The sequence below is a fragment of the Schistocerca serialis genome, chromosome 5, assembly GCF_023864345.2.
Source record: "Schistocerca serialis cubense isolate TAMUIC-IGC-003099 chromosome 5, iqSchSeri2.2, whole genome shotgun sequence".
NCBI classification, from domain to species: domain Eukaryota; kingdom Metazoa; phylum Arthropoda; class Insecta; order Orthoptera; family Acrididae; genus Schistocerca; species Schistocerca serialis.
The window spans coordinates 66,402,257-66,424,622 of record NC_064642.1 but is presented as its reverse complement, the minus strand read 5'-3'; the positions used below and the strand labels follow the sequence as shown (position 1 = coordinate 66,424,622).

Here is a 22,366-nt window from a genome sequence, read left to right as displayed (position 1 = left end):
AATACCACATCGTGCCAAAGAGACACCAAGTACGTTTACAACAGGACATAAGATACACATAGCCAAGAGTCTGCCACGATCACTAGCACTTGACGTATATTCGGCCCGCGGTAACTGTCCGCAATATAACATTCACTACTATTTATGCATTAACAGTTTTATACAAAATAAACAGGGTGAACACCCGCGAGAATTCTTAAGACCAAAAACTATCAAAAATAAAACATCATCAATTAAACTGCCTTGTCTTAAACTAAGTACAATCAATAAAGCGATTAACCTACAACCACCAAATTAACGAAATCACCATTTTGAGTTTTATAAAAAACACTAGATGTAGATATTCAGGTTTTTAAGTTCAAATAAGCCTAACAACATTAATTAAATAAAAACTTTCGTTTTCAAAAAATACCGCTGTTTTGGTGATTTTCATTGGTAAATCTTTGCTCAGCCGCTGTTCCTTATCCACAACAGAACAACAGAGACTTCAGGTAACTTCCAGGACTGATTACCTACCGAACGCGTGGACACCTTACGATTTACATTGAAGAGCCGAAGAAACTAGCACACCAGCCGAATATCGTGTAGGGAGCCGGCGAGCACGCAGAAGTGTCGCAACATGACGTGGCATGAACACGACTAATGTCTGAAGTAGTGCTGGAGGAAATTGACACCATGAATCCTGCAGGGCTGCCCATAAATCCGTAAGAGTGCGACGGATGGAGATCCCTTATGAACAGCACGTTGCGAGGCATCCCAGATATCCTCAATAAAGTTCGTGTATGGGGATTTTGGTGGCCAGCGGCAGTGTTTAAAATCAGAAGAGTGTTCCTGGAGCCACTCTGCAGCAATTCTGGACTTGTAGAGTGTCACATTGTCCTGCTGAAATTGGCCAAATCCGATGGAATGCAAAATGGACATGAATGGATGCAAGTGATCAAACAGGACGCTTACGTACGTGCCACCTGTCAGAATCTAGACGTATGAGGGGTCCCATATCTTTCCAACTGCACACGCCACACACCATTACAGAGCCTTCACCACCTTGAACAGTGCAGTGCTGACGCAGGGTGAATGGATTCATGAGGTTGTCTCCATACCCATACACATCCATCCGCTCCACGAGACTCGTCCTACAGGGCAAAATGTTTCTAGTCATCAACAGTCCATGTTGATGGGTCCAGGCGAGGCATAAAACTTTGCGCCGTGCACTCACCAACGTTACATGAGTGGGCCTTTAGCTCCGAAAGCCTATATTGTTGATATGTCATTGACTGGTTAACATGCTGACTCTTGCTGATGGCCTAGCATTGAAATCTGCAACAATTTGCGGAAGGGTTGCACTTCTGTCACTCGGGCAGGTGACAAGTACGTACGCATCCTGTCTGATCACCTCCATCCATTCATGTCCATTGTGCATTCCGACGGACTTGGGCAATTCCAGCAGGATAATGGGGTACCCCACACGTCCAGGATTGCTAAAGAGTGGCTCCAGGAACACTCTTCTTAGTTTAAAGAGTTCTGTTGGCCACCAAAGTCCCCAGACATAATTAGTATTGAGCATATATGGGATGGCTTGCAACATGCTTTTCAGAAGAGATCTCCACACCCTCGTCCTCTTACGGCTTTATAGACAGCGCTGCAAGATTCATGGTGTCAATTCCCTCCAGCAGTACTTCAGACATTAGTCGAGTCAATGTCATGTCGTGTTACAGCAATTCTGTGTGTTCGATATTAGGCATGTGTACCAGTTTCTTGGGTTCTACAGTGTAGAATGGCCACCAGACGTCATTGGTGTTGTTCATGTCTAGTGCTTTTAGCACTTCTGACAGATATACTTGGGGAGCGAACAACATCAGGCGCTGAGTGATCAGTGTGAAGAAATCGGAGATGCCGTGTACTCCTGTGAGTCAACGCTATCAGTATGTGGGAGAGTTTGAAATGGACCTCGTTGTGGATCTCCGTTTGGCCATCTGGTCGAATTGTACAGTATCCAGACTTGTGGTGCATTTGGATGTGACAGTGGTCCGATGTTGGACAGCACGCGAAGATGAGGATGGGAATACCGATTGTCAAGTTTCCAATCAACTACATGTGACCAGCCAAAGTGAGGATCGCTACGTTGTACACATAGCACATCGTATCACCTTCAAATCTGCGCCTGGCATTCGAGGACTAGCATCTCACTCCTTGCAACATCCTGTGTCATTCCACACACTTTTTTACAGACTAATAGCACCTGGACAAGAGCAGTATCTACCCACACATAGGCTGTCATCAACACCACGAGTCAAATAGCTGAATTTGGAGTGATACCGTGATTTTTAATCATGGACTGCTCACGAATGGTGTTACACTGAGTTCAGCGATGAATCTCCGTTACTCACAACTCGAGATGACCGTCTTTGATGACTATGGTGGTGACATGGGAAGAGATCCCTATTTTCCAGTGTTTTGAGGGGTACGGAAATGATACTCCTAGCATCACTTCACGTCACTGCCGGTAACGATTGAGGATACTGATGGCACAGCAAAAAGTCACGGACATGCAACAGTATCACGGTACAATTTTTCCGCGGGACAATACTCGCCCACAGATAACGTGTGCCTATGTCAACTGTCTGAGGGGTGTTGAGGTACTCCCATGGCTAGCAAGATCCCCAGATCAACCCCAACAGAACAGTATGGGACAATCTCGGATATTCATTCCGTGCCAGTGCCAATATCGAGGAATAAAGAGCCAATTGCAACAATTGTGAGCCAGCTTGTCTGAGGCGAGAATACCGCGTCTTTGCGACTCTTTTCTCAGCTCAATAATATCATGCATCTAGGCCAGGGGGGTGCAAAATTATACTGTTTAATGGGCTCCTACTGGCAAGTTCTTTGCAAATTTACCTCGATTTTGCAATGAATAAAATAATAGCACATACCCTCTCAACCAGCAAATTATATTTTGTATCCTCCTCTTTTTCTGAAAGTATCACAAAGAAATTATCCGAATGGGACTAAAATCGGTAATGTGATGTAATGTACTGACAAACACGTATTACAATTTCCGAAAAATTGGATGATTTATTCAAGAGAAGGAGCAACACAAATTGAGCAAGTCAATAACGAGTTGGTATAGTTGTGACCATTATGCAAAGATTTATTCGGCTTCTTATTAATTGACGGAGTTGTTGAATGTCCTCCTGAGGGATAAAGTGCCAAATTCTGCCAAATTGGCGTGTTAAATAGTCAAAATCTCCATATCGATCGAGGGTGCTGCCCATAATGCTCCAGAAGTTCTCAATTGGAAAATGATCCAGTGACCTTGGTGATCAAGGTAAGGTTTGGTAAGCACGAAGAGAAGCAGTAGAAACTTTTGATTTGTGCGGGAGGGCATTGTCTTGCTACAAAGTGAGGCGAGCATGTTGCCATGTGGGGCAACAAAGCAGTCCGTAGAACTTCGCCGACGTATCATGGTTCTGTAAGGGTGCCGCGGATGACGACCAAAGGGCTTCTGCTGTGAAAAGAAATAATACCCCAGATCATCGCTTGTGGTTGTCGGGATGTATGGCAGGTGACACACAGGATGGTATCCCATCGCTGTCTGGGCCGTCTCCGTACACGTCTTCGGCCTGGAATCTCATCGACTAGAGGCAATCTCTTCAGTGATATCGTGACAAGAAATAAAAATACCTACGCCTGTCCTTATGATTTTATTTTATTTTGTCGCTACCAGTTACGACACTTCATTGCGTCATCTTCAGGCTGTTTTGATGCGGTACAGGTTGATACGATCGTCATGCGTAACACACCAGTTGCCAGCATTACTGGTTTCGCAGATAATCTGAAACTTCCGTGTCGGCACTACAACCAAATGGTTCAAATGGCTCTGAGCACTATAGGACTTAACATATGTGGTCATCAGTCCCCTAGAACTTAGAACTACTTAAAACTAACTAACCTAAGGACATCACACACATCCATGTCCGAGGCAGGATTCGAACCTGCAACTGCAGCGGTCGCGCGGTTCCAGACTGAAGCGCCTAGAACCGCTCGGCCACAACGGCCGGCGACTCCATCAACTCTCAATTGACACGAGACAGTTGACAGCTGCAGGTTGGAGTGCTGACACGGAAGTTCCAGGTTATCTGCGAATCCAGTAATGCTGGCAGCTGATGGGTTCGTATCAAACTGTACCGCATCAAAACAGCCTGAAGATGACGCAATGAAGCTTCGAAACTGGTAGCGAAAAAACAAAATAAAATAAAATCATAAGGACGGCCGCAGTTGTTTTTATTTTTTGTCACGACAGTAAACGGCCGTCGTCCCAGAGACGTCCTGCTAAGAGGATGGAAATACAAAAGGTCTTCAGTGATAGGTCTCGCTTCGAAATAAGTCCGACGACCAGCGTAGACTTCACTGTCGCCCGCCATATCGCCCGTCAACCTGTAGCGATCGTCTAGGATATCGCTCTTGATTCTCATCCGTGGCACATTTGCAACACAGTGGTCCGTCTAAAATATTATGCAGCTTGTTTTGTTGCCCTTCATGGAAAGCCATCCTGAGTTTACGTTTCGGCAAGATAATGCCCGCCCTTTCACTGTGGGTGTTTCTACTGCTTGTCTTCGTGCTTACCAAACCCCCCATTGGCCAGGAAGGTCGCTCGATCTTTCCTCAGTTCAGAATGTCCACAGCACTGTTGGCGGTGCCCTAAAACTAGCTCGAGATATTGTCCCTCATGGAGATATGCAACAGCTCTATCAGTCAATGCGAAACCGAACAACAGCTTTAATAAGGGCCAGAGGTGCACCAACGGCTTATTGACTTGTTCAGCTTTAGAATGTTTTTGTACAATCTACAATCTGGTTGGAACTCGAATGATGTGACTTAATATTTGTAATTAATAGTTTAGCCCGTCGGTACTGCTGACATGCGTCAGATTTTCATACGCTGTTGTGATGTGATGGTCGGCAGGCGCTACCGGCTGGAGGCGGAGATCGCGTCCATGACGTGGCGCGTCCAGTGGCACGACCTGCTGCTGCTGTCCCACGGCCGCACGCGGGGTAGCCTCACCAGCTTCGGGAAGCGGCGCGGCAGCCAGGCGGTGAGTAATGGACCGCCACTCGTGGTCTGTCCACCTTCATCTTGAGCTTCACAAGTAGTACCTTTAATATCATGTTTTATATTTTCATTCATCCTGGCATCAATGACACGGAATTAATCACCTTAATGCAAAGGAAATAAACGGTTCAAATGTACACATACAAAGATTATATATCACTACAGGTGTGTTTTCATTGCACGAATCACCTTGCATTTACCTGAACTGATTTTTGAAAACCACAAAATACCTGCACCAGGATAGCTGTATACAGAAAACTCCAGCCTCTCTACTACACTACTGGCCATTAAAATTGCTACACCACGAAGATGACGTGCTACAGACGCGAAATTTAATCGACAGGAAGAAGATGCTGTGATATGCAAATGATTAGCTTTTCAGAGCATTCACACAAGGTTGGCGCCGGTGGCGACACCTACAACGTGCCGACATAAGGAACGTTTCCAACCGATTTCTCATCCACAACCAGCAGTTGACCGGCGTTGCCTGGTGAAACGTTGTTGTGATGCCTCGTGTAAGGAGGAGAAATGCGTACCATCACGTTTCCGACTTTGATAAAGGTCGGACTGTAGCCTATCGCGACTGCGGTTTATCGTATCGCGACATTGCTGCTCGCGTTGGTCGAGATCCAATGACTGTTGGCAGAATATGGAATTGGTGGGTTCAGGAGGGTAATACGGAACGCCGTGCTGGATTCCAACGGCCTTGTATCACTAGCAGTCGAGATGACAGGCATCTTATCCGCGTGGCTGTACCGGATCGTGTAGCCACGTCTCGATCCCTGACTCAACAGATAGGGACGTTTGCAAGACAATAACCATCTGCACGAACAGTTCGACGACGTTTGCAGCAGCATGGACTATCAGCTCGGAGACCATGGCTACGGTTACCCTTGACGCTGCATCACAGACAGGAGCGCCTGCTATGGTGTACTCAACGACGAACCTGGCTGCACGAATGGCAAAACGTCATTTTTTCGAATGAATTCAGGTTCTGTTTACAGCATCATGATGGTCGCATCCGTGTTAGGCGACATCGCGGTGAACGCACATTGGAAGCGGATATTCGTCATCGCCATACTGGCGTATCACCCAGCGTGACGGATCGGGTGCCATTGGTTACACGTCTCGGTCACCTCTTGCTCGCATTGAAGGCACTTTGAACAGTGGACATTACATTTCAGGTAAGCTACCTTTCATTCGATCCCTGCGAAACCCTACATTTCAGAAGGGTAATGCACCACCCCATGTTTCAGGTCCTGTAGGGCCTTTCTGGATACAGAAAATGTCTGCTGCCCTGGTCAGCACATTCTCCAGATATCTCAGCAATTGAAAACGTCTGGTCCATGCTGTCTGACCAACTGGCTCGTCACAGTACGCCAGTCATTACTCTTGATGAACTGTGGTACCGTGTTGAAGCTGCATGGGCAGCTGTGCCTGTACACGCCATCCAAGCTCTGATTGACTCAATGCCCAGGCGTATCAAGGCCGTTATTACGGCCGGAGGTGGTTGTTCTGGGTACTGATTTCTCAGGATCTATGCACCCAAATTGCGTGAAAATGTAATCACATGTCAGTTCTAGTATAATACACTCCTGGAAATGGAAAAAAGAACACATTGACACCGGTGTGTCAGACCCACCATACTTGCTCCGGACACTGCGAGAGGGCTGTACAAGCAATGATCACACGCACGGCACAGCGGACACACCAGGAACCGCGGTGTTGGCCGTCGAATGGCGCTAGCTGCGCAGCATTTGCGCACCGCCGCCGTCAGTGTCAGCCAGTTTGCCGTGGCATACGGAGCTCCATCGCAGTCTTTAACACTGGTAGCATGCCGCGACAGCGTGGACGTGAACCGTATGTGCAGTTGACGGACTTTGAGCGAGGGCGTATAGTGGGCATGCGGGAGGCCGGGTGGACGTACCGCCGAATTGCTCAACACGTGGGGCGTGAGGTCTCCACAGTACATCGATGTTGTCGCCAGTGGTCGGCGGAAGGTGCACGTGCCCGTCGACCTGGGACCGGACCGCAGCGACGCACGGATGCACGCCAAGACCGTAGGATCCTACGCAGTGCCGTAGGGGACCGCACCGCCACTTCCCAGCAAATTAGGGACACTGTTGCTCCTGGGGTATCGGCGAGGACCATTCGCAACCGTCTCCATGAAGCTGGGCTACGGTCCCGCACACCGTTAGGCCGTCTTCCGCTCACGCCCCAACATCGTGCAGCCCGCCTCCAGTGGTGTCGCGACAGGCGCGAATGGAGGGACGAATGGAGACGTGTCGTCTTCAGCGATGAGAGTCGCTTCTGCCTTGGTGCCAATGATGGTCGTATGCGTGTTTGGCGCCGTGCAGGTGAGCGCCACAATCAGGACTGCATACGACCGAGGCACACAGGGCCAACACCCGGCATCATGGTGTGGGGAGCGATCTCCTACACTGGCCGTACACCACTGGTGATCGTCGAGGGGACACTGAATAGTGCACGGTACATCCAAACCGTCATCGAACCCATCGTTCTACCATTCCTAGACCGGCAAGGGAACTTGCTGTTCCAACAGGACAATGCACGTCCGCATGTATCCCGTGCCACCCAACGTGCTCTAGAAGGTGTAAGTCAACTACCCTGGCCAGCAAGATATCCGGATCTGTCCCCCATTGAGCATGTTTGGGACTGGATGAAGCGTCGTCTCACGCGGTCTGCACGTCCAGCACGAACGCTGGTCCAACTGAAGCGCCAGGTGGAAATGGCATGGCAAGCCATTCCACAGAACTACATCCAGCATCTCTACGATCGTCTCCATGGGAGAATAGCAGCCTGCATTGCTGCGAAAGGTGGATATACACTGTACTAGTGCCGACATTGTGCATGCTCTGTTGCCTGTGTCTATGTGCCTGTGGTTCTGTCAGTGTGATCATGTGATGTATCTGACCCCAGGAATGTGTCAATAAAGTTTCCCCTTCCTGGGACAATGAATTCACGGTGTTCTTATTTCAATTTCCAGGAGTGTATAATTGTCCAATGAATACCCGTTTATCAACTGCATTTCTTCTTGGTGTAGCAATTTTAATGGCCAGTGGTGTATGAAGTCAGAGTCTTGAAAAGTGCACTGCCTCGTTTAGTGGTTCCATGTTGTAAATTGCTTTCTTAATTGTACACAGTCTGCGCAAGACAACTTACAATACGAAGAACAATTTTTCTCTGTTGCTTTCCATCTGTTTACTATTGTTACTGCACACACTCTGGACAACGCTGGTGACAGCAGGACACTACATGCAGCTATGCTCCTTGCAATCTTTTCAGTCTGTCCAGAGAACTGACGCAAGGTTCACAAATATGCTTTTGTGCCTCATTAACATCTCCATATTACACCTTCCACGATACTGTACCTATAGCATTTTATCCGAGGGGAATAGCTTGTATAAATAAACGAAATTAGACTTGTGACTAATTTCTGAAATTCTTTATACAACATGGATAAAATGCAGTCATTTCAATGTCCTCTACAACCTTTTCAGAAGCAAGATTGTTGATATAAGAGTCAATATAAATGAATGGCAATCTATAGTTGAGAAGGAAGTGAGACGAGCCAGTAGCGTATGCCAGGTGTTATTCAATCTGTGCGTTGAGTAAAACGAGGAGAAATTTGGAAACGGAATTACAGTAGCAGACTTCGGAGATTAGTTGCATATTGAAAGGAGGATAAGATGAATATCAACAAATGTGAAACAAGGATATTGGATTGTAATGGACTTTAATCAATTGAGTATAGGCTGAGATATCTATGGAGTCACTACGAATGATAAAGACTGACAGATTTGCGAAGTATTTCTGACTAGTTTCTCCGGAAACTTCATTGAGTACACAACGTAAATATTTTAGTCCTCGTAGACAGAAACGGGCCTCACCTTATACACTGCCTGTATGGAGTCTGGCGTTTCCGATCACTATGTCGTCATACCCACGATTATTACTAAGGTAATAAACCCATGAAGAAGGCTATACAGTTTTATGCTGGAAAGAGCAGGTAAGTAGTGATTAGCATCCTACTACGACAGCAAATGAACATACTTTAGTTCCAGTATGATGAACGTAAGAAACTGCTGAGAGAATAGAGATGTTTACACTTTCCGTTCTAAGATGGATGCGCGAAGAATACGTTAACTTCGACCACAAAACCTTAGCGAATGATCTTTCTGAGAACGCGAGAAAATTCACAAAACTAAACCGTTAGAAGGCTTCTATCCAATTACTCGTCAACGAGCCTGATTGTCAAATGTGAAGCTAAAGATTTAGATTTTGCTTTTAAAAAACCGTTTGTACAGAACAAGCGTAGAGATTCCATCTTTTGACCTCCGCAATAACTGTCATATAGAGTAGATAGAAACTAGCATCCCTGGTATTGAACATCAACTCAAAGATTTCAAACCAAATTAGTCACCAGGTCCGGATAGAATCCCACTTCTGTTTTACAAGGAGTATTCTCGGGCATTGGCCCCTTACTCACACAATCTAGTCATATTGATGTAACCACCGCCTATCTTCGACATCAACGTGCAGTAATGGCTCACAGACCGCAGGTGGCAGCACTAGCAGTGGAGGGTATGTACGTTGAAGAGCCAAAGAAACTGGTGCACCTGCCTAATATCGTGTAGGGTCCTCGCGAGCAACCAGAAGAGCCGCAGCACAACGTGGCATGGACTCGACAAACGTCTAAAGTACTTCTGTAGGGAATTGACACCATGAATCCTGCAGGGCTGTCCATAAATTCGTAAGAGTACGATGGGGTGGACGTCTCTGCTGAACAGAACGTTGCAAGGCATCCCAGATTCAATAATGTTCATGTCTCGTGAGTTTGGTGGCCAGCGGAAGTGTTAAAACACAGAAGAGTGTTTCTGGAGTCACTCTGTAGCAATTCTGGACTTGTGGGGTGTCGCGTTGTCATGCTGGAATTGCCCAAGTCTGTCAGAATGCACAATGGACATGAATGGATGCAGGGGATCAGGCAGGATGCTTACATACGTGTCACCTGTCAGAGTCGTATCCAACTACACACGCCCCACGCCATTACAGAGCGTCCACCAGCTTGAACAGTCCCCTGTTGACATGCAGGTTCCTAGGATTCATGAGATGTCTCGATACCCGTACACGTCCAGTCGCTCGATACAATTTAAAACGAGACTCGTCCGACCAGATAACACGTTTCCAGTCTTCAAAATCCACTGTCGGTGTTGACGGGCCCAGGCGAGACATAAAGCTTTGCATCGCGCAGTCGTCGACGGTACACGAGAGGGCCTTCGGCTCCGATCTGAGGCCCACGTTTCCGCACTCTCAGTGATGAGCACATAATTATTTAAGATGCAGGTTTGATTTACCGCGTGAAATATTTTCGACAAACCCAGTAAACACAATGCTGTAACAACAGTGGTGTGAACGTTTCTCATGCAGTACATCACATGAGGAATTCGTAAGTATATAATTTACCATAGCTGCCAAAATTTACCTGGAAAATATTTCATGATTCTAATGTTTGTGGTTTTTGCGGTTTGTCAAGTTGACATAGAAGTTGCTATCAGCGTATGTATCAAATGAGGTTTTTTTTTTTTTAATTTCGGATTCTAGAGTTGTTTTTGCGGTGATGCATTGCATGTAACTAAGTTGAAAGTTAGTAAAAGTCTTCTTTAAACGTTGGAAAATGGAGTGTCAAATGGAAATAGTGTAACATTTGCTACATTTTATTCGAATTATGAACTGCCTCACAGAAATAGTGAATCGCCAAAAAGAGGAGAAGGAAACGAAATGAAGCTTCATGGTTTGAGAGGATATATGATGTTATCTTACTAATTAAGCATCGAAACAATTTTACAAAGAACTTGGACTTATGAACCCACTTACAATATGTTGTCGCACCCCTCCTGGCTTCCGTGCATACACTGACTGGGCTGGTAAGGATCTCATAAAGTGGTTGTGTCCTCTCCTGACACTGCTCGATGATGGACGTGTCTGTGTATCTTGCTGGCCACGGGTGTATCTCAGCACCATCCAAACAATTCGTACAGACACGTGCCATGTGTAAACGAGCATCGTCCTTATGAAAAATAGCACCACGAAACTGTCGTATGAGAGCTAACACATGAGGACACAAAATATACCGTTGTGCTGTTCGTCACTCAGTACCAGCCATGCCTTGAAGTCGTACTTGGTGTCTCTCTCACCATTACGCCAGAAGGAACACCGTTGTGCCTCTCCAAAACGTTGGAAGAGTGGGACCACTCTCCAGGTGATCATCATGTTCCCCGGCGATGGAATCTCCGACCAGTGGTGTAGGACACCGCAGAATGTTGCAGGCTCTTCGTTACTTCTTCACAGATGGCAGGCGCCGATGCGAAGAGTTTACGATGTGCTTGGTGTATAATATGGCGAGCCGCCTTGTAGCGGACAGACGTCTTCGAAAGGATTGTTGGTGAGGAGCATCTCTGCCCTCACGTTCCCATGTAGTCCAATAGCTGCCCTTGACACATCACTAGTACATAACAAGTACGTCTGTTTCAACAGTCGTTAGTCAGCATCTGAAGCTGTTAACGATCCTTGTATACCCTAGAGGCCTTTGTGTTTTTTTTTTTTTTTTCGACTGGTTTGATGCGACCTGCTACGAATTCCTCTCATTTGCCAACCTCTTCATTTCAGAGTATCACTTGGGACCTATGTCCTCAATTACTTGCTGGATGTATTTCAGTCTCTGTCTTCTTCTACGCGTTTTGTCCTCTAGAGCTCCCTCTAGTACCATGGAAGTCATTCTCTGTTGTCTTGACAAATGTCCTATCATCCTTTTCCTTCTCCCTGTCAAGGATTTCCTCATATTCCTTCTCTCTCCGATTCTGCGCAGAACCTCGTCCTTCCTTACCTTTTGAGTTCACCTGATTTTCAACATTCGTCTGTAGCACCACATCTCAAATGCTTAGATTCTCTTCTTTTCCGGTTTTCCCGCAGTCCACGCTGTGTTCCAAACGTACATTCTAAGAAATTTCTCCCTCAAATTAAATCCTATCTTTGACGTAGTAGCCTTCTCTTGGTCTGGAATGCCCTTTTTGCCAGTGCTGTTCTGCTTTTGATGTCCTCCTTGCTCCATCCGTCGTAGGTTATTTTCCTGCCTAGGTAGCAGTATTCCTTAACTTCATCTACTCCGTGACGATACACCCTGATGTTAAGTTTCTCGTTGTTCTCATTTCTGCTACTTCTCATTACTTTTCTCTTTCTTCGATTTACTCTCAATCCATACTCTATATTCATTCGATTGTTCATTCCGTTCAGCAGATCATGTAATTCTTCTTCACTTTCACTAGGGATAGCAACGTCATCAGCGAATCGTATCATTGATATCCTTTCACCTTGCGTTTTAATCCCACTCCAGAACCTTCCTTTTGTTCTCATCATTTCTTCTTCGATGCACAGATTGAGCAGTAGGGGCGAAAGACTACATCCCTGTCTTACACTCTTTTTAATCCGAGAACTTCGATCGTCCACTCTAATTATTCTCTCTTGTCTCTTGTACATACTGTGTATTACCTGTCTCTCCCTGTTGCTTACCCCTATTTTTCTCAAAATTTCGAACCGCTTGCACCTTTTTACCTTGTCGAAAGCTTTATCGAGGTCGACAAATCCTATGAACGTATCCTGATTTTTCCTTAGTCTTGCTACCATTATGAACCGCAACGTCAGAATGGACTCTCTGGTCACACTTTTCTTTTCCATTCTTCTGTATCGTTTATTATTTTTGTCAACAGCCTGGATGCATGAGATGTCGAGCTGATTGCACGATAATTCTCGCACTTGTCGGCTCTTGCAGTCTTCGGAATTGTGTGGATAATATCTTTCCGATAGTCAGATGGTATGTCACCAGACCCATACATTCCACACACCAACGTGAATAGTCGTTTCGCTACCACTTTCCCCAGGCCTGGTAACAACACTAAACGCCTACCACCCTAACGCACACTGGTGGCCGTTCTACCTGTTCCGGAGTATTGCATCTCTAATTACACTCCTGGAAATTGAAATAAGAACACCGTGAATTCATTCTCCCAGGAAGGGGAATCTTTATTGACACATTCCTGGGGTCAGATACATCACATGATCACACTGACAGAACCACAGGCACATAGACACAGGCAACAGAGCATACACAATGTCGGCACTAGTACAGTGTATAACCACCTTTCGCAGCAATGCAGGCTGCTATTCTCCCATGGAGACGATCGTAGAGATGCTGGATGTAATCCTGTGGAACGGCTTGCCATGCCATTTCCACCTGGCGCCTCAGTTGGACCAGCGTTCGTGCTGGACGTGCAGACCGCGTGAGACGACGCTTCATCCAGTCCCAAACATGCTCAATGGGGGACAGATCCGGAGATCTTGCTGGCCAGGGTAGTTGACTTACACCTTCTAGAGCACGTTGGGTGGCACGGGATACATGCGGACGTGAATTGTCCTGTTGGAACAGCAAGTTCCCTTGCCGGTCTAGGAATGGTAGAACGATGGGTTCGATGACGGTTTGGATGTACCGTGCACTATTCAGTGTCCCCTCGACGATCACCAGTGGTGTACGGCCAGTGTAGGAGATCGGTCCCCACACCATGATGCCGGGTGTTGGCCCTGTGTGCCTCGGTCGTATGCAGTCCTGATTGTGGCGCTCACCTGCACGGCGCCAAACACGCATACGACCATCATTGGCACCAAGGCAGAAGCGACTCTCATCGCTGAAGACGACACGTCTCCATTCGTCCCTCCATTCACGCCTGTCGCGACACCACTGGAGGCGGGCTGCACGATGTTGGGCCGTGAGCGGAAGACGGCCTAACGGTGTGCGGGACCGTAGCCCAGCTTCATGGAGACGGTTGCGAATGGTCCTCGCCGATACCCCAGGAGCAACAGTGTCCCTAATTTGCTGGGAAGTGGCGGTGCGGTCCCCTACGGCACTGCGTAGGATCCTACGGTCTTGGCGTGCATCCGTGCGTCGCTGCGGTCCGGTCCCAGGTCGACGGGCACGTGCACCTTCCGCCGACCACTGGCGACAACATCGATGTACTGTGGAGACCTCACGCCCCATGTGTTGAGCAATTCGGCGGTACGTCCACCCGGCCTCCCGCATGCCCACTATACGCCCTCGCTCAAAGTCCGTCAACTGCACATACGGTTCACGTCCACGCTGTCGCGGCATGCTACCAGTGTTAAAGACTGCGATGGAGCTCCGTATGCCACGGCAAACTGGCTGACACTGACGGCGGCGGTGCACAAATGCTGCGCAGCTAGCGCCATTCGACGGCCAACACCGCGGTTCCTGGTGTGTCCGCTGTGCCGTGCGTGTGATCATTGCTTGTACAGCCCTCTCGCAGTGTCCGGAGCAAGTATGGTGGGTCTGACACACCGGTGTCAATGTGTTCTTTTTTCCATTTCCAGGAGTGTATTTAGATAATGGCCAAAGGTGTGTACGTCCACGAAGTCTTTTGTGTGCTTCACCTGCATCGTCAGGCACACTATGATAGTGGGGTTCTAAAAAAATGGTTCAAATGGCTCTGAGCCCTATGGGACTTAACATCTGAGGTCATCAGTCCCCCACACTTGAACTACTGAAACCTAGCTAACCTTAGGACAGCACACACGTCCATGTCCGAGGCAAGATTCGAACCTGCGACCGTAGCAGCAGCGCGGTTCCGGGCTGAAGCGCCTAGAACCGCTCGGTCACAACGGCCGGCAGTGAAGTTCTGAAATTAGCATTGAGTGACTCATAAAGTTAAAGTCGTGTATATGAAACGAAGTTCATTGTTTCTTCGTTTATCTACGTGGCACCTTGATGTCACTTGAATGAAATTCAGATAACTCTGTTTTGTTAACCTTAATCTGACTCTTTTCTTGGGTTTATTGGAAACTAAATATTGGTTTTACAGTCCTTATAAATTTTAGTTTAGGCTTTCAATTCGTTTGATTAACGCTGGCACTGTGCATATAACGTCCAAGGGTGACGTCCCACAGAAAGGCTGATATTTCGACATATGGAGACCTTGTAAGTTTCAAAGCACAGATGAGGTGAGACATGAATCTGCATAGAAGTTTAAATCCTGTGCTGGGTGGAGGGACGGAGAGAGGGGAGGGAGAGGTTTGCATCAGCCAAAAGACGGCGTATACAGAAAGACAACACACACTGTAAATAACTATGAAACCAAGAACATATCAGGACACGTCAACGAATGATGACAGGTTACCTTAATTTAGACTTGTGTGTCACAATTCTGTTGGTAGCTACAGGACACACACAAAGGAAAAAAGAAACAATGGAAGAAAGACTCAACTGAAGACGACGTGACTTGTGTTCTTGCAAGAAGGCTTATTCCCATAAGTGATCTGAACATCCTGCTCGCTGGAACAAGCTCCAGACTCAAATCCTGACGCTTTTTACGACATTTCTCAATGATTTTGTTTCTTTGTTGTTCGTTAGTGCCATAAAATGGGGAGACTGGTATTCCAGCAGAAAGGAGAAAGGAAGATTAATGACTAACGTCCCATCAACAACGAAGTAATTGGATGCGAAGCACAAGCCGTCATTGTTTCAAGGCTGGAGGAGGAAACGTCCGTACCCTTTGAGAGGAACCATCCCGGAATTCGCCTAAAGCCATTGATCCAAATTATGGAAAACCTAAACCCGGATGGCCAAATACGGATTTTAACATCGTCCTCTGGAATACGTGGCCAGTGTGCTAACCACTGCACGACCTCGCTGTTAGAGTCAACGATGTCTCTTCTGGAGAGACTGTACCAGCAAATTTGGCAAGAGTTTCATTTTGCAGTTCTGTGGGAACGAGATGTACAGTTACTGATAGTCAAAGAAGTGGCTCAATAAATTTGTCTTGAAACGTAGAAGAAAGTTACTTTTTTTTCTCAGCGATCCAAAAATTATCATTTTCGTACTGGACTCTAATAACAATAAGATGAGATCGTTACTAATCATTATTGATTGCAAGGGAAAAATACAATAACTAATTTTTCCCTCTTTAGATTTCAATAACATTCCTGGACAGCTACTTCAAATGTAATTCTCGGTTTTTGCAGAAATTCTTGTACATTCTAGTGTTTTGCCTTTTACAAGCTTCTGTTAAAAAAAATTCCAACAATACTGTGGCTGTAAGACAGCGCCTTATAAATTGACACAAAAAATTCAAATGAGATTATTTAATCAAATGTGAAATTACAAAAATTTTAAAACTTCCTGTAAATCAGTTTAACATTTGCAAAAAAATTCTGTATATTGTCTCTAATCGCATTTAACACTTAAAATCTTTTTTTACAGAGTGATGACGAGTTTCGGTAGCTTAACTCCCATCATCAGATGACACGTCCTTATAATTATTTTCGTTACAGTCGGTAACTGTAAGCAGAAATTTTCCAAGTAAGCTGTACTTGAATTCAAAAGTAGAAAAAAATATATGTATACAACATTGTCACACTAAGTAACTTGTCAACTTGGCTTCAAGTGCAGTTTACCTGGCAAATCTCTGTTTACAGTTACAACTGTAACGATAACAATTATATAGATGTATCAGCTTATAAAATTTTTACGATGCTGAACTGGCGTTTTGTTTCAGTAGCAGACACAGATTTTACCTGAAGATTGAAAATAAGACTGTTATGGACGATGCAATGTTGTCGTATACTGCAACTGCATTTGCAAGTGATCTGAAGATGGTAGTTAAGCTACTGAACTGGATATTATTTCGCAAAACTAACTTTTTTTCATGTTAAATGCGATTAAGACAACATATGAAGAGTTCTGGAAATTTTAAAAAGTTTTATTAGAAGTTTTGAAATTTTTGTAATTTTACATTACACTTTCGGTCGCTGCCTCCTATTCTGACATTATCAGGAATATTCATGTAATTATGTCGCAGTACATTTTTGTTAAAGTGAATGAAGTTCTCATGACTATGATATTTGTGAAGGTTTATGAAAATACTTGAGCTATAATTTTAATTAACGAAGCTAAGTAACTCACAACAAACTTTTTGTAATGTCATGGATTAACACTTTTTTCAGACAATCTCGGATGATGATTTCAGCATAGGTGATGGAAACAAGCAGATGTACGTACAGACAGCTATCTATAGGGTAAGCGATTTTTTGCCATTGTCAGATTCAAGAATATTTTTCAAAAGCTTTAACAACAATAATTATTAGTCATAAAAACTTATTTTTACTATATTTACGAGTATAAGAAAACTATGGTGATTGTTTCAGGGCTCGAAAGTTGCTCTTAAAGAAATAAACAAAAAGGTGGAACTAAACAGAGCTCTCCTCCTCGAATTAAAGAGGGTATGTACATGTTCTCTTTATGTCATATATTCTTTGTCCCACCATTACGTTCCATGCCTAGCGTTTTAGGAGGATATATATATATATATATATATATATATATATGTGTGTGTGTGTGTGTGTGTGTGTGTGTGTATGTATATGTGTATATATATATATATATATATGTGTGTGTGTGTGTGTGTGTGTGTGTGTGTGTGTGTGTGTGCGTGTGTGTGTGTGTGTGTGTGTTTGAGTGTGTGTATGTATGTATTTGTGCGTGATTTGTGCGTGTTATTTTATTAATATTATTAATAATGTGTTAAATATTCTGTTGGACGGCGCTGATCTGTCTACAATAACTCTGAATATTAAGCCACACCCATTATTGTGTTATTAAATACTGGTGACGCTATCTCGTTTTTTCCACAACGCAAATGATTCCTCATCTTCCTCCCGCCCCGCACCAAACACACACCCACGTACACTTCCAGATTAAGAACTATAAATTAAATCTAGTTTATAAGTTGTTGGTCGCATTTCCTTCATATTCACACTTCCTCAACTTCCTTTCTGGAGCGCGGCAAGTATCTCTTTGCAATGGATTATGTAAGAGCTACGAACTGTAAGTCAGGTCTAGTAACTAAGTATTTAGTATCAAGTAAATAGCACGTAGTCAAAGACAGAAAAATGGTTAAAGTTTCGTCTTAGCATATGTACGACTTCAGTTTATACGTATTTAACCAGTATCACCGTCATTCAGGAAGACACCATCTTTGCATATCCACTGTTCGACTCACTCAGCAACCAGTAATTGATGGCTTAAACGAACATTGCAGTGAGTGCTATTTCAAAATTACTTCATCAGTGGACAGGTTGGAAGTTACTTGCTGCGAATCCGTAACAGCGCTGAGGATGAGAATAGATTCGATAGAAGAAATTCCTTTTGCGCAACGGGGACTGATTCCGGGGCACCTCGTCATCTGTCAGAAAACTTTCGCTTTTTTTGGATCTCGGATAGTAATGTCTGCAGTAATCATATAAAACCGTTGCTTAGGTTGAAAAGTAGGAGAGGTATAGCGACGGAAGCAAAGCTGTGAGGGAGGGAAGTGAGTCGTGGTTCCGGGGTCGTGTCCCATTCAGGCATAGGCCATAGGCCAGGAAGTTTGAGAGAAATTGTGCTTCCAATAGCGATTTCGTATTCAAAGACTAATGATTGTCGAAGATGACTAGACTGCTACCTTACTCATAGGATATAAAACATGGTCCTGCTTTAGTGGTACTGAGTGAAAATACTTTCACTGTTTCGTTTGACCTGTGGGCTTTTTATCATGGTGTCCAGCCAGTGTTCAGTTTTGGTGACTTGTACAAGCAAGATAATACCATTCGCCGGCTGTACGGGTTCCAGCTAGTAATACAATGGTTAGGTCTTTAATCGTCACTCGTTTGTATGGCTTTAGTCTCACGTAGGTCTTTTTTTATCGTGGGAGTTTATTTACCTATTTAATTAACCTGACAATTTTAGAGCGATCATGCCCTATGTTGCATATAACAAGGCATTTTACATTTTTTGCGTTACATTTATTACGAGTCGCATGCTATTAGCTACATCTAATATGCAACATACTAAATGTTTACTAATTATTAAGGAATGAAGGCAAGGGCACACCTCCAGTTTAGAATTGCACTTTATTCTAAAGATTACTTGGCGCATGATCGAAATAGCTTTGGTTTCTGATACTGGAATAGTGTGAGCAACGACGTGACAACAACTTGGCAACGACAGTGGAACAGATGTAAGGACGATGCTGTGACGGTTTCTGGCCACAAAGAAAGTAAGCATTCTGAGTCACGCTCCTAAAGGTTGCTTATCTCGCATGGCCTTGAATTTTATCTCACTTCAGGGTTTTGGGGGGACTAAATGCGCTGGCTGCCGATTGACTGTGGCTGACAGAGGGTGTTTCAAGATAAAAGAACTTTAAATATTGTAAAAACGATGAAATCCTTAAATTGCACTATTAAAACGATATTGTGACAGCGTAAGTATAAAGTGTCAACACATTTTCACAAATTTAAGTATCCTGTAGCAGACCGACGCCGATTAAGCAAACAGGAAAACTCTACGCAGTAAATGTTGTGACTTGGCGAGACAGCCAAGCCACTATGAGGTAGCCGAAAGGCACGCGTTTAAGCTCACGCAGGCTGGCGTGAGGTCTGGAACAGTTAAAGGAGTTGAGTCTAGTAAAAGACGTACGTAGCTTCTGGAATACTTAACTTTAATCCATAATTGGTGAACATCGGTCTGACGGTACATGCATCATAAGATAAATAGCAATTGATAATGACGCATTGCTAGGTCGTAGCAAATGACGTAGCTGAAGGCTATGCTAACTATCGTCTCGGCAAACGAGAGCGTAATTTGTCATTGAACCATCGCTAGCAAAGTCGGCTGTACAACTGGGGCGAGTGCTAGGACGTCTCTCTAGACCTGCCGTGTGGCGGCGCTCGGTCTGCAATCACTGATAGTGGCGACACGCGGGTCCGACGTATGCTACCGGACCGCGGCCGATTTAAAGGCTACCACCTACCAAGTGTGGTGTCTGGAGGTGACACCACAGTAAAGGCTGAAATCAAAGAAAGAGCTCGACGGTAGGACTAATTCGAGTCTATAGTTGCAGCGACGCCGACGTACAGAGTGAATGAACATTGTGGTGGTGTCACTTTGGACTTTCACCACAACGCAGTCTAAACAGGAAAGAGATCGTGCATAAACGCCAACGATGATTACGTAAACCATCTTCCATAATAAGTAATTTACCTGGTCATTAGCAACGGTAACTCATTTCTTATCACACTTATAAATATTATTATTATTTATTTATCGTACGGCAATACGGACACATAAGAACGAAACAGACAAATCATGCCCAAGTACTTCGGAGTTTTATTGTGCCTGAGGATGGTGTTTTCAAATCGAATGTTGAACTCCTTTACAGAGAGTTTGTCGTTGAGATGGAAGCAACTAACCTCTGTTTTGGAAGCATTTGGTTAAGTCTCCACTTACGGAAATATTCAGCCATTATCTTCAGCTCGTTGGTTAGGATGTCCTCAGATGCTTCAATTGTGCTACATCTTGTAGCGAGGGCCCAGTCGTCAGCATACCCGAACTGTCTTGATTGTGATTCCGGCAGGTCTGCAATAAAGAAGCTAAACAGCAGTGGTGCGAGCAGTGATCCTTGTGCTAAGCCATTCCTTAGTTTTTTGATGAAACTGTAGTCAGTGCCCTACACTTTCATCTCGATCACGCTGCATAATGTTATGATTTCTCTTGTAAGTACGTACTCCTCACAAACAACGCAGGTTTCGGGGTTAGACAAAAATGTGGAAATACAGCAAGACGTGCATCCTTGCACGTAATTTCGGACGCTAGCCGAGCGTGTTGGTTGCGCTGCTATATTTTACCACGAGCAACATCTGCACAATGACTTCAGTACGATTCAAGTGCCAGCAGTGGCCAGAGCTGTGCTCTGTGTTGCTGTGAGTGCATTATGTTGGAGGTAAGTGAATTCAGACGTGGGAGAACTGTCGGCGTTCGTATGGTGGGAGCTGACCATAACCACGGTAGCCACAGTGTTTCTTGTTTCAAGAGACAACGTATCGTAGATATACACTCCTGGAAATGGAAAAAAGAACACATTGACACCGGTGTGTCAGACCCACCATACTTGCTCCGGACACTGCGAGAGGGCTGTACAAGCAATGATCACACGCACGGCACAGCGGACACACCAGGAACCGCGGTGTTGGCCGTCGAATGGCGCTAGCTGCGCAGCATTTGTGCACCGCCGCAGTCAGTGTCAGCCAGTTTGCCGTGGCATACGGAGCTCCATCGCAGTCTTTAACACTGGTAGCATGCCGCGACAGCGTGGACGTGAACCGTATGTGCAGTTGACGGACTTTGAGCGAGGGCGTATAGTGGGCATGCGGGAGGCCGGGTTGACGTACCGCCGAATTGCTCAACACGTGGGGCGTGAGGTCTCCACAGTACATCGATGTTGTCGCCAGTGGTCGGCGGAAGGTGCACGTGCCCGTCGACCTGGGACCGGACCGCAGCGACGCACGGATGCACGCCAAGACCGTAGGATCCTACGCAGTGCCGTAGGGGACCGCACCGCCACTTCCCAGCAAATTAGGGACACTGTTGCTCCTGGGGTATCGGCGAGGACCATTCGCAACCGTCTCCATGAAGCTGGGCTACGGTCCCGCACACCGTTAGGCCGTCTTCCGCTCACGGCCCAACATCGTGCAGCCCGCCTCCAGTGGTGTCGCGACAGGCGTGAATGGAGGGACGAATGGAGACGTGTCGTCTTCAGCGATGAGAGTCGCTTGTGCCTTGGTGCCAATGATGGTCGTATGCGTGTTTGGCGCCGTGCAGGTGAGCGCCACAATCAGGACTGCATACGACCGAGGCACACAGGGCCAACACCCGGCATCATGGTGTGGGGACCGATCTCCTACACTGGCCGTACACCACTGGTGATCGTCGAGGGGACACTGAATAGTGCACGGTACATCCAAACCGTCATCGAACCCATCGTTCTACCATTCCTAGACCGGCAAGGGAACTTGCTGTTCCAACAGGACAATGCGCGTCCGCATGTATCCCGTGCCACCCAACGTGCTCTAGAAGGTGTAAGTCAACTACCCTGGCCAGCAAGATCTCCGGATCTATCCCCCATTGAGCATGTTTGGGACTGGATGAAGCGTCGTCTCACGCGGTCTGCACGTCCAGCACGAACGCTGGTCCAACTGAGGCGCCAGGTGGAAATAGCATGGCAAGCCGTTCCACAGGACTACATCCAGCATCCCTACGATCGTCTCCATGGGAGAATAGCAGCCTGCATTGCTGCGAAAG

The 22,366-nt window shown here is 45.8% G+C and overlaps 1 protein-coding gene across 1 annotated transcript in view; it reads left to right on the top strand.

Moving 5' to 3' along the window:
• The window catches only part of LOC126481746 (atrial natriuretic peptide receptor 1-like), a 398,018-nt gene that overhangs the window by 170,681 nt on the left and 204,971 nt on the right, over positions 1-22,366 (top strand). The window contains exons 9-11 of the mRNA XM_050105700.1: positions 4,963-5,092; positions 17,197-17,268; positions 17,398-17,472. Coding sequence (XP_049961657.1) covers positions 4,963-5,092; positions 17,197-17,268; positions 17,398-17,472 — 277 coding nt within the window. The remainder of the gene's footprint in view (positions 1-4,962; positions 5,093-17,196; positions 17,269-17,397; positions 17,473-22,366) is intronic.